The 14,201-nt window shown below is 36.1% G+C and overlaps 1 protein-coding gene across 3 annotated transcripts in view; it reads right to left on the minus strand.

Annotated features, from left to right (window-relative positions):
- FSD1L (fibronectin type III and SPRY domain containing 1 like) overlaps positions 1-14,201 on the minus strand; it is a 64,798-nt gene that overhangs the window by 45,760 nt on the left and 4,837 nt on the right. For all 3 annotated transcript variants that reach the window (XM_068552435.1, XM_068552434.1, XM_068552433.1), the window contains exons 2-3: positions 5,804-5,899; positions 3,403-3,534 (exon numbers count right to left, since the gene is read on the minus strand). In XM_068552435.1, coding sequence (XP_068408536.1) covers positions 3,403-3,534; positions 5,804-5,899 — 228 coding nt within the window. The remainder of the gene's footprint in view (positions 1-3,402; positions 3,535-5,803; positions 5,900-14,201) is intronic.

A 14,201-nucleotide genomic window follows, 5' to 3' on the forward strand; every position in this document is an offset into this window, starting at 1 on the left:
CATGACCATTTTGGTAGCAAATTTAAAATGTGGTATATAGGCCAGGCTGACAGAAATGGTGTCTGGTGAATACAATGACGATAATTAGAGCTGCTCTGGCAGAGAAAAAGTATGGGGAGGGAGAAGGGAAGGTTAGAGATTAAGCAACTGAACGCTTAAAGGGTATTCCAAACTGGTGCTATGATGAAGGATTTCGGCCCAAGACAGAACAGAGATCTCCACAGGATGAGTCATGGGTGAGATCTTCAGAAGATGCTGAGTTTTCCTTTATTCTCCAATCTTGCTTTTTTAAATGAATGAATTTCTTATTTATTGAAATTTATGGATACTTTATGACTAAGCTAATTACCTTTAAATGATTTAAGTACTGTTGGCTCTTGAACAATGGGGGGGTTAATCCATATATAACTTAGAGTTGACCCTCCATATCTGTGGTTCTTCTGCATCCACGATTCAACCAACCACAGACTGTATGGTATTGCAGTACTTACTATTGAAAAATATCAGTGTATAAGTGGACCTTCACAGTTCAAACCCACGTTGTTCAACTGCAATACAACTCCCACCTCCTAAATATAAACAACAAATCTCAACCTGGGAAGAATGGACAGACTTGAAAGCGTATTTAATACTGGGAAATTGTGTGTGTACAGCATGTTTGTAAGAGAAAGAGAACATTTGTATTCTTCCATAGCTTTCAGATTCTCAAAGACATCTGTGACCAAAATCAGCACACAAAAAACAGTTGCATTTATATATATGAACAATGAACAATCCAAAAAGGAAATTAAGAAAACTATCCCATTTAGGGACCTAATGAAACTTAAAAGCTTTTGCACAGCAAAGGAAACTATAAACAAGATAAAAAGACAACTCTCAGAATGGGAGAAAATATTTGCAAATTAATCAACAGACAAAGGATTAATCTCCAAAATATATAAACAGCTCATGCAGCTCAATGTTAAAAAAACAAACCCAAACAAAAAATGGGCAGAAGACCTAAGTAGACATTTCTCCAAAGAAGACATATAGATGGCCAAGAAGCACATGAAAAGATGCTCAACGTCACTAATTATTAGAGAAATGCAAATCAAAACTACAATGAGGTATCACCTCACACCAGTCAGAATGGGCATCATCAGAAAGTCTACAAACAACAAATGCTGGAGAGGGTGTGGAGAAAAGGGAACCCTCTTGCACTGTTGGTGGGAATGTAAATTGATACAGCCACTATAGAGAACAGTATGGAGGGTCCTTAAAAAGCTAAAAATAGAACTACCATATGACCCAGCAATCCCACTACTGGGCATATACCCAGAGAAAACCATAATTCAAAAAGACACACGCACCCCAATGTTCATTGCAGCACTATTTACAATAATCAGGTCGTGGAAGCAACCTAAGTGTCCATCGACAGACGAATGGATAAAGAAGCTGTGGTACGTATACACAGTGGAATATCAGCCATAAAAAGGAACGAAACTGGGTCATTTGTAAAGACGTGGATGGACCTAGAGACTGTCATACAGAGTGAAGTAAGTCAGAAAGAGAAAAACAAATATCGTCTATTAAGGCATATATGTGGAATCTAGAAAAATGGTACAGATGAACTGGTTTGCAAGACACAGATGTAGAGAACAAACATATGAACAACCAAGGGGGGAAAGGAGGGGGGTGGGTAGTGGTGGTGGTGGTGGTGATGGGATGAATTGGGAGATTGGGATTGACATATATACACTAATATGTATAAAATAGATAACTAATAAGAACCTGCTGTATAAAAAAAATAAATAAAATAAAATTCAAAATTCGGGAAAAATAAATAAATAAATAAAATCAACAAGTCAAGCATACCAATACCAAAAAAGGGAAAGAACATAAAAGATAATTCATAAATGGCAAAAATATCAAGAAGCATGTTAAAATATTCAACCTAATAATGAAGGAACTTCAAATAATAACATGCTTTCCTCCCTCCATTTAGTTGGTAGAAATTTAAAAAATATATATCCTTACCCAGCAGTGAAAAGATCGTTTTTGCATCTTGTTCAGGGAGGGTAAAGGAATACAACCATTTTGGAAGACAATATGGCAGTATAAAGAACACGAAAAATGTTGTTTAATCTTGATGAAATCATCAGAGATGTCCACAAAAATACAAAATACTTGTACAACATGGAGCTGCTTACAGTAGCAAAAAACAGAATAACTAGATACCTAACTATAGGGAATTGGTTTAACAAATTTTGATAGGTAATATTAAGAAGAATGTTTTCAAAGACTTTTCAGTGGCACGGGAAAATGTATCTGGCATAATAAGTGATTAAAAAGCCAGGTTAAAAATTATACATAAGATATTAATTCTATTAAAAATGTCCCTATATATGTGTATTATATATGTATATTTAAATGTATATTACAAAAAAGAAAAAAATTGTGACTATTTCTGAGTGACAGGACTATGGATGATCTTTATTTTCTATTTTATAATTTTTCTAAATTTTCCATATGAACAATAAATATTATTCCTTTGTTAAAAAAAAAAAAAAGAAAGAAAACAATCCCATTTACAATAGCATCAAAAAGAATGAAATACTTTGCAGTAAATTTAACCAAGGAGGCAAAAGACCTAGTCACTGAACACTACAAAACACTGCTGAAAGAAATTAAAGACACAGATAAATGGAAAGACATCCCATGGTCATGGATTGGAAGACTTAATATTGTTAAAACAACCATAGTACCGAAAGCGATCTACAAATTCAATGCAATCACTATCAAAATTTCAATATACACCCACGTATACTGCAGCATTACTCACAACAGCCACGAGATGGAAGCAGCCCAAATGTCCATAGGCAGATAAATGGACATACCACATAAAGAAAATGTGGTAAATACATGCAATGGAATATTATTCAGCCATAAAAAAGAAGGAAATCCTGACACATGCTACAAGATGGATGAATCTGAAGACATTATGCCGAGTGAAATAAGCCAGTCACAAAGGGACAAATACTTGTATGATTCCACTTATATGAGATATCTAGAGTAGACAATACAATGGTGGTTGCCAGGCAGTGGGGGAAAAGGGCAAATGGGGTGTTGTTCAATGAGTATAGAGTTTCAGTTCTGCAAGATGAAAAAGTCCTAGAGATCTTTTACACAACGATGTGAATATAGTTAATACTACTGTACATTTAAAAATGGTTAAGAGGGTAAATCTTAGGTTTTTTATCACAATTTTAAAAAAACGATATCTATGACCAAAACAAAGTTAAGAATCATTCTTCTACAAGATATCAGTACAGTTATACAAAAAATTCACTAATTTTTGCTTTCAATAAATCAAGCATTATACAGACTAAAATTATTCATATTTAAATACTTGCACGATCTCACCTGTAACTCCTGTGATTTACGAGCTTGTTCCTGCTTGATACTGTTAATCATACTTTCTTTTACCTCATCCAATATGGAGTATAAACTATCAAATTCTTCATCTAACTCTGAAAGTATGTTAGAAGAATTTTCCTGTTTAATAAACAAAACAAAGGTTTTACTTAAGAGCAGTCAAACATTAAAAAACTAAAAGATATAGTACTTACCAAAGAAGAGAATAGATTCATATTATGAATCTAATATCAGCCTAATATCATAAAATAATTAAAATTCTAATATTTGACATACACCTTTAAAAACAGATAAATCCAAGAAGCTGGCTGCTAATGCTGATAGTTCTACTTCAGCAATGCTATGAGTTAAGCAGCCTTTTAAGAACTAGCCCATACTCTCCTCACCTTTTATAAGACTGTTTCCACAGGACAATGTGAAAATTTGTTTTAGGTTGTCAACTTTGTCCAGACCTTTAGGCTCTAAGGCAGACCCTCAGCCAGTGGTTCTCAACATTTGGTGTGCATCAGAATCATCAGTGAAGCAGATTTTAATAAAATATTCCAGAGATTTTGATTCTGTAACTCTGAGAAATAGTCTGGGCATATAGGGATGGGGCTGATTTTGCGCAAATTTTTAAATCTTTCAGGTTGCCTAAAACACTGCATTTACATAAGATAAGCAGAATTAAAACACTAAGCAATTCCTTACTGGGTCCTAAGAGATTTATCATACACCGAATTTCGGTGCTAGGAGGAACCTCAGAAATCATCTACTGACTAGAATTTGTAGTCAAACTTCTAAATTTTATAAACTAAAATCTGTTTATAAAGTCTGTTGACCTCCAAGAGTTCCTCACTGCCTCATTAAGCAAGATGATGCTATTTCAACAAGAAATAACAAAATATCTGTGAAATCCCTAGATAAGCGATATTCACACTTGCAATAATTATGAGATAGAAGAAATTATCTTAAGGCATTTTTTAACATAGATGAATCATTCAACTAAGAGAAGCAAAATTGGCACTGGTTTACAAAACCAATACACAATATCTACTGTAATATTACAATCCAAACTTCTGCTTAAAATGTTTATAAAAACCAGACATCATCTCACTGGAGTCTTACCAAAAGTGGTGTTAATCATTTTACTAGTTTCTTTACAGTAGTAAGAACATGACGTGGAGGAAGAAATGTGCAGTCTGGAAGGCAGAAGACCTAAGTCAAATTCCACATTAACCACTCAGTAACAGTGTGACCTTGGACAAGCCACTTAAATTCCTGGACCTCAATTTTTTCATCTGTAAAAAGGAATTGGACTGCTCTTTTCCCCCTCAATAACCAACTGGCAGATTCTTATGGTCTCTCGTCCACTACAGCTTATGCTCCCATCTTCAGTGACGAGGGTGTAGCTTAATTCCCCCTCTATTTTTTTTATGGATGCTAAGGTAAAGTCCTAATAATCTGTCAATCAGAAGAACAGTGTGAGCTAGCTCTATCTAAAGGTACCCTTTTACAGATTTCAAATGTGATGATTCTCTTGTCCATAGACCAAGAGTTTTAGAACCACTAGCTCTGCTTATTTAAAGAAACTGGATTAGTGGATTCACCAAATTTTCCAATAAAATAGTTTGAGAAAGACAGTTAAACTGGTGAAGATTATAATTAACTAACTTCAACTACAGCAAATTCAGAAGTAAAGAAAATACAAGACCATAAGGTTTAACAGGCCAGGCAATTACCTAGGTTGAACCAAACAAAAACCACAGGAAAGGATTCACTGTCTACAAGTATCCTGGAAATCTTCTATGTTTATTTCGCAAAGAAATGACCCTTAAATTAATTAAGGCACATTCATGGAAAGCATCACCAGCTTATCTTAAGGTCTCTTCCACAATCAACATTTGATTATTTACAGTATGGATTATCCACCTATACCTGGGACCATTTCCTTAAGTATTCCCCTCTCTCCTCAATGGGCACTTTACCTTTTACTTTTATATCTTACTTTCATCTAGTTCTGCAAGTGGACCTCTTTACCATCTACATTTTCCTTCTACTATTTACAGTAAAAGAAATGTTTAGCTTCCCAGTACTTTTGGAAAGGCACAATTTGCTCTTAATTGGAATTAGAAAAGACAAACATGAAATGGAAAGGAAGAAAACTGAGCATTATAATATTCCTAGCAATATTCCAGAGTTTTCTTTTTCCCTTACTATTCGATCTTTCCATGGAGAATGTGGGAATAGCAAATAAAGCATTTTTATTTATCTGCCATTTAAAACCCCTGCTCTCACCTCCATTAGTTTATAATCTATAGTTGACAGTGTATATTTATACTTCTGATTCGACCCAACAATCATTAATTGTGACATATTCACACAAATTTTTTTTAAAACAGATTCATACCTGAACTCCTTTTAGTGTGTGATTTAGTGTATCAATAAAGTTCTGAATTTCATCATTTTTATTTGCCAGAGTTGAAATGATCCTTTGTAGAGCTTCCTAGGATAAAAAAAAAATTTTAACACTATATTTTATTAAAAGAGAATTATAAACTTTATAACAACAATTCTCAAAACTCTGTATGTAACAGTATATTACATAATAAACAGGAGCAATGTAAAACTGTTCATTGTTCAAACGCTATAATTACAAAAGATGGGATATATATTGGTACTGTTTTACAACCTCTTATTCCTAGTGTACAACTTAATTACCACCATATCTTTCACAATGAAGATGATCAATATTATTTAACATAAAGACTGTTACTTTAGGTCATAAGGCCATGGCAAACGAACAGAACCAAATCCTTAAACATTGCAAAAATAAATGGAAACTTCTAATCAACATCAGGAAATGAGGAATAAAAGCAGAGACACTGAAATTTGACATTTTATTTATTTATAAAAATTAAAAACGTTATATTTTAGAAGTATGAAAGTAGATAATAAATTTGCAGTTAAAATTACAACATTCATTGCAATAGTTACAGATGCTATAGAACCATAATAAATAAGGTAATTTTAGTAGCAAATACCTCAGACTTTTTGATAATGCTTCCTATTTAAATAAAACACTTGATTATTTAACTTTCTCATACTCTCTACTTCAGTGTTGTCCAACAAAATTTCCTGCTATAATGGAAATATCCTATATATGTGCTGTTTTGTATGGTGGTAACTAGCCACATGAAGCTAATGAGCTCTTGAAATGTGGATAGAGCAACTGAGGAACTAAATTTATTTTAACTTGAATTAATTTCACTTTTTATTACACATGTGACAAGTGCTGTCACATTGTACATCACAGGTCTAGTTGTTTAATAACTCTTCATGGGTAGTAAAAGCAAAATCCAAACAAGGTACTTGCATTCTCAGTAAAAATCAAAAGCAAGTACTTCCACTTTATAATTTTTCCCAGAAGTACAAGCCTTATTTCCATAAGCACCTACAAACATAAATATTTCAATAATTTCCGGTAAGATTTTGTGTAATAAAGTTTCTCCTCAAAATATTATCAAAAACTGATAAAAGGCTAAATATAAAGAGCTCAGGAAATAATCTGATAACGGGATAACATTTCATATACATGTTCATAAAGCATTATAGTAAAAAAATTAAAATAATTACAGCTCTCATTTCATTCTCCCAACAATCCCTGGAGATAAGTAGGTAGTATCATCCCTGGGCCGGACTAAGCCTCTCTGCTTCACTTACCAATGCTATTTCTTCCCATCCTCACCACTGCTGTTATTTTAGTATAATAACACAATGAAGTTATGCTATGAAAGAGTTAGCTGTTTATCCTCTCGGTGTTCCCTCCAGAAACAGGTACATGGAGATTTGAATACAAAGACAACGCAGAATGCAGCCAGTACCTGGGGGAGGGGTGGGCACAGCTGGAGGGACGAGAGTGGTAGTACAGAGATGTAGAAAAGGAGGGTAGAAGACTTAAGAGTCTTTCGAGTATTCCTCCAAGACAGACTCTCTATATACTTTAAAAAACACAATGGAACAGTAAAAATGGTTCTGCCAGTCCTCGGCCTGTGTACAGTAAGCTTCAATTAAGATTGGGCTTTTCAGGTTAACAGACTGACTATCTGCATCCTCTTCTAACCCTCCCAATGGTAGGGTTACATCCATATTATATAGATGAGAAAATGGAGATTCAATCAGTGGCCCAAAGTGACACTGCTTGTAAGGTAATGATTATGTTCAGTCTATCTCGAAAGCCCATGCTCTTTACCACTTTAGAATACTGCCTCTAAACCTAACAATTCAATTTGCCCATTATATGAAACACCCATACAATAAATTACATATTGTTTTAATATTTTGGTTTGCTAAGACTCTTCAATGACATATAAAACCACTGGAGTTTTCTTGGAGAATCACAGCTTGAGCTTAAGCTTTGTCCATTGAAATTAGTGAATTTCTGGCAAAGGAACTGGATTGTAACATTTTAACTTCTATCCACATACAGCTATTATAATTCAAGAATCTGGGACTTCCCTGGTGGTCCAGCGGCTAAGACTCTGCGCTCCCAATGCAGGGGGTCAGGATTCGATCCCTGGTCAGGGAACTAGATCCCACATGCCACAACTAAAAGATCCCACATGCCACAACTAAAAGATCCTGTGTGCCGCAACTAAGACCCGGCACAGCCAAATAAATAAATAAATGTTTAAAAAAAAAGACAGGAGTATCATTTTAAAAAAATAATTCAAGAATCTGACATAATATAAACACATATAGAAATTCTGGTATTCCAAGAAAAAAGTTCTGAAAGCAGGACTACATAAGCTGAGTTCTGAAACTTTACCCTAGCCTGTGTATGTGACATGAGGTTAAAGTTTCCTCTAGGTGGTAAGACCCAGGGAAGAGATCTATACAGGGATACTGTGTTCCTAATATAGGAGATATGCAAGGGGAGGCAAGTCCAGTAGAACTTTTTTTTAAGTATTTTCTAAATATGGCAAGCAACATACCAGGGCAGGATAAGAAACTTTGAGAAAGAGGCAAAAAAGAACTAAAAGATACCATAATGCATGGAGTTTTCTACCCTACTCTACCCCTCCAGGGCCTCCAAATTTAATCACTAGCTTTTATAATGGAGACACAAGTAATTGATAAAGAAGCTGAGGAGGAAGTGCAAAGCCAGAAGTCTCAATGAAAGTGATGTAAGCTGTGTACAGCACCTATCTCTGGGCTCCAGACCATTTTAATCCAACTGCTTACTTGAAATCTCCACTCGGATATTCTCAAAAGCACTTCAAAACTCAACATGTCATAATGTCCTCCACTAAACCTGAGCCCTCCTCTAGTGTTCTATCTCTGCCAATGGCACTACCAGCTGTAAAACCAGAAACCTAGCAATTCAAAATCAAAAACAGAAAAAAAAAAACAAAAAAACCCAATTAAAAAATCAGCAGAGGACCTGACAGACATTTTTCCAAAGATGACGTACAGATGGCCAACAGGTACATGAAAAGATGCTCAACATCACTAATCATCAGGGAAATGCAAATCAAAACCACAATGAAATATTACCTCACACCTGTCAGAATGGCTATTATCAAAAAGACAACAAATAACAAGCTCTTGAGAGTATGCAGAGAAAAAGGAACCCTTGCACACTGTTGGTAGAAAGGTAAATTGGTGCAGCCGCTATGGAAAACAGTAGGGAGTTTCTTTAAAAATGAAAATAGAACTACCATACCATCCAGCAATTCTATTTCTGGGTATTTACCTGAAAACAAAAATACTAATCTGAAAATACTAATTCAAAAGGATAAATGCACTCCTATGTTCACTGCAGCATTATTCACAATAGCCAAAATAAGAAAGCAACCTAAGCGCCCATCGATAGATGAATGATTAGTGAAGATGTGAGATATATACACTGGAATATTACTCAGCCATAAAAAAGAATGAAATCTTGCCATTTGCGACAACATGGATAGACCTAGAGGGTATTATGTTAAGTGAAATATGTCAGACAGTGAAAGATAAATACCATATAATTTCACTTATATGTGGAATCTAAAACACAAAACAAATGAACAAACATATTAAAACAGAAAGAGTCATAGATACAGAGAACAAACAGGTGGTTGCCAGAAGGGAGAGGGGTCGGGGGATGGGTGAGGTAGGTGAGGGAGATTAAAAGGTAAAAAATTCCAGCTACAAAATAAATGAGTCTCAGAGATAAAATGTACAGTGTGGTAAAAACAGTCAATAATAATGTAATACCATTGTATGGTGACAGATAGTAATTAGATTTATTGGGGTGATCATTTGTAATGCATAGCAATATTAAATCACTATGTTGTGTGATTAACATAGTTAATTCCTACAGGACTTAACAGAGTAGGTCAATTATACTTAAAAACAAACTCACAGAAAAAGAGATCAGATTTGTGTTTACCAGAGGCAGGGAGGGGGTGGGGGGACTCAGAAGTAGATGAAGGTAGTCAAAAGATACAAGTACTAGGGGTATAATGCACAACATGATAAATATAATTAACACTGCTATATGTTATATATAATTAATGCTGTTGCCTAGTATATATGAAAGTTGTTGAGAGTAAATCCTAAGAGTTCTCGTCAAAGAAAAAATACTTTTCTCTTTTTCTTTTATTTTTTATCTACATGAAATGATGGATGTTCACTAATCTTACTGCGATAATCATTTCATGATGTATGTAAGTCAAATCATTACGCTGTACACCTTAAACTTATATAGTGATATATGTCAATAAAACTGGAAGGAAAAAAAACCCAGAAACCTAGGCCATCATCATTACATCCTTTCCTTTCATTTGTGCTCTACACGCAGTCACCAACTTCTGTAGATTTTACCCCCTAAATAACTCTGTAATCACTATTACCACAAGTCAGTATCATATCGCAACTTATACTCTTGCAAAACTTCTTAACAGGCCTCTGATCCATTCTTTCTCCCCAGTAATCAGTTCTCTATATTGCAGCTAGAGTAATATGTTAGCATCACTCTTCCTGCTTAATCGTCTTGCCACAAGTCCTTGGATAAAACTGAAAATCTTTTAACATGAGCTGTTAACATGACCTTAAACGTGACATTACATAATCTGTAAGACCCTGCATGATCTTCCCATTGCCTACCTCACCTGTTTCAACTCACACCAGACTTCTTCTCTCTTGCTGTATTCCAGCTGCAGTAGCCTGCTGTGAGTTTCTCTAATATGCTTTGCTTCCCACCTGGGAACCCTCACATTTATCAATTCCTCCTGTTCTAAAACATATACCCAATTTTTTGTTAAAACAAGTTCCAAAAAAGTATAGAATGAGCCCATTCTATATATCTAAGCATACACACACACGCACGCGCGCACACATGCACACTTGCTTCATTTCTTTTATTATCAAAGCCTGATGGTGAAGAAGGGCAAAGACAACTTTCAACTGGGACTCTATCAACCTAAAAGAATGCCTACCAGGGTCTCTCAGACTTCATCTCAGATCTCAAGTCTCCCATTACCCTCCAAATACTGATGGATAAAGTGACAGATAAACATAGATGGATAAAGGCAATATAAATTATCTGAAGTTTATCTAGATAATATAACTGATTTTGCAAGACTTCAGGTGGCCATGACTAAAAGCTTTAGGTGATACAGGTCTGAAGATATGCTTTGACAAATACGAATTCTGCTGGATCACAGCAAAATATATAGAATGTATGTCTCCAGAGGCAGTATGCATAGGCAATCTCAGCCATTATCCTTTGGTCACGCACCTCAGTCACCAGGAGCTCAAGAAAATCTACACTATCAAAATTAAGCCTCTCAATTACTTGACTATGGAATTAGTCTAAGGTAACTGCTATGTTCACAAAAGGAGGGGGGGAATGACACGCCCCAGCCAAGCACAACTGCAGTCATTCCCATGGAACGGCTCAAAGTAATCTGGGGTGTACAAGGCACGAGGTACCGTCTTCAAAGCAGCACAGCTTAAAGTTATGCTTATAGTCCCTATAAATCATGTGAAGTAAAAGCACAATCAACTGACTCTAAGCAAAATAATGATAACTAACACTTTTATACGCTTAAGGGCCAAGCACTATCTTAAGCTCTTTACATACATTAATTTGTTTAATCCTCTCAAGAATCCTATGAAGTAGGATACTTGGTTATCCTCATTTTCCAGTTTGGAAGCTGAGGTATAAAGAGGTTAAGTAACTCGCCCGGGACCTCAGAGTTAGTATGTGGCAGAACCAGAATTCAAATTAAGACAGTCTGACTCCTGAGTCTGTGCTCTTAACAATTAGCACTGTACTACCTGAAAGCAAAGATCAGAGGTCCATGAAAAGAAAGTCAACATCTAAGAGCATCAAAAGGACTTAAGATTTTCTTTAAGACTGGAAAAAACTAGGGATGAGCAACCAGCGGTAACATGCGCCACCCTGCCGAACACAAGGGCAACAGTAACAGCTATGCTTACCACAGGCGTATGATCGTTATGTCCGAGAACATGAGGACGGTCACCATTTGAAATGGCATGGTTCTACTGGTTTTAGCTTAATATATGTGAATATGACAAATTCAAATGTGAGTCTTAATTCTGCATTCAACAAAAAACTCTGCCAACCGGGCTACTTAACTGGAAACTATCCAGTGCAATAAGCCCCTGAAGTTATGATGCAGAAACTTCCTGTTCTTAGAACCAGTGGCAAAAAACCATTATACCCGTGTTTATATGCTACTCTGAATCCAAAGGCATCAATAACCAAGTGGCCATAATTAGACACTGTGATATATGGGTTTCCCACCAGCGTCTACTCAGACCAGGAGAAAATTTCTGATTCAAATTCTACATTAGTATTCCAGACAGCTGAGATACACGAATCTAGAACCACTGCAAATATCACTAATCAATCTACAATTTAAAGGGGCCAAACTATTACTATAGCCATTTCGGTTAGTATTCATTAAGCACTTTCTATGTGCCAGGCACTATGCTAAGCTTCTAACATGGACTATCTTTTTAATCATCACAATAGAAAGTAGTATTAGTCTTTGCATTTTATGGTTGAAGAAAGAGAAGGTTAAAGAAGTTAAGAAACTTCCTTTGATCACACAGCTGTCAAATGGCAGTCACAATTCAAATCCAGGAAGCTGCCTCCAGAGTCTGTACTTTTACACCACTCTAGGCTGCATACACTGCAGAGGACTGTACAAAACAGTCACAGGGTTCCTGCAACCAGAGCAAAGGGATCAGTGAAAAATCCTAATGCCACCAGGAATTACGCCACTTGTACCACTCCACACCAAAGACCTCTCCTTGGAATCAGGTAATGAATAGAAATCCACAATGCTCTATCCAGCTGGTAAGTTAGACAACCAGAATCTTACCAGCTGACCATAGCTATGGCAACACATAACAAGAGTATTGTGCTCAAAAGTGATGCAACGAGCTAGAAAAGGAGAATTATATATTGTTGAGGAATTCAAGAATCTGATAATCATAAATAGTTACCTGGTAGAAAGCTACGCCCTCTGTAACAGTGAAACAGCTGGGATTACTACCTCTGTATACAGATGCAACTGAGGTGATCCACAGAAAAAAAATCTAATAAAAGACCTGGTGGGGAATACTGTCTTTTCGCCCTGAGCCCAGCTGCAGATATCAGGGCAGAAGAAGAGGTTCTTTCCCAACTAGGATTTGAGGAAATACAGTGTATCAGAGGCTGAGGAAGCCTCACCCATTTTCACAGCCTCTGAACTGGCTGTTCCATCCAATGAAGTCTAGGAGGCTCACATTCGGCCACGGAAACCAGAGGTCCCATCATCTAATTAAGGGAGGTGGAATGGAAGTAGAGATGGGGGTACTCTCAGGTACCACTGGTAGCAGTATAAACTGACATAACCTTTCTGAAGGGCGACTTGGCAATTCACATCAAAAGATATTTAAAAGCATATACACAATGACTCAGTAATTCCATTTCTACTAATTTATTCTAAGTAAATAATTAAAGAGTATAAGCCGAGACTTGACGACAAAGATGTTCACCTTACTGTTATTTGTAATATTAAAAGGTTAGGACCAACATAAACGTATGACAAAAGGATACTAACTAAAAATCAAGTAGGGCTTCCCTGGTGGCGCAGTGGTTAAGAATCCTCCTGCCAATGCAGGGGACACAGCTTCGACCCCTGGTCCAGGAAGATCCCACATGCCCCGGAGCAACTAAGCCCGTGCGCCACAACTACTGAGCCTGCGCTCTAGAGCCCGTGAGCCACAACTACTGAGGCCCACATGCCACAACAACTGAAGCCCGTGTGCCTAGAGCCTGTGCTCCGCAACAAGAGAAGCCACCGCAGTGAGAAGCCCGCGCACTGCAACAAAGAGTAGCCCCCGCTCACAACTAGAGAAAGCGTGCGTGAAGCAACAAAGACCCAACGCAGCCAAAAAAAATTAAAATTAAAAAAAAAAATCACGTAATATATATCCATATTAAAGAATTCTGCTAAATCATTAAAAGTGCTGTAGAATGATATTAACATGGTAAAAGATATCATTACATATTAAGTGAGAGGCAAATTATAAATCACTATACATAGCATGATACCATAGTTTTTTTAAGTTTCTATACGCATTAAAAAAGACTAGACTGTAATATATACAAATGTTAAAAGAAGTTATCTCTGGGTGGCAGGATTATGGGTGATTTTTATTTTATTTTTTTCATTTATCTATATTTCCTAATTTCCTACAATAAACTTGTATTACTTATATTTATAATGCAACAGAAGTGCACAGGC

The sequence above is a fragment of the Eschrichtius robustus genome, chromosome 10 (assembly GCF_028021215.1).
Source record: "Eschrichtius robustus isolate mEscRob2 chromosome 10, mEscRob2.pri, whole genome shotgun sequence".
Lineage (NCBI taxonomy): Eukaryota > Metazoa > Chordata > Mammalia > Artiodactyla > Eschrichtiidae > Eschrichtius > Eschrichtius robustus.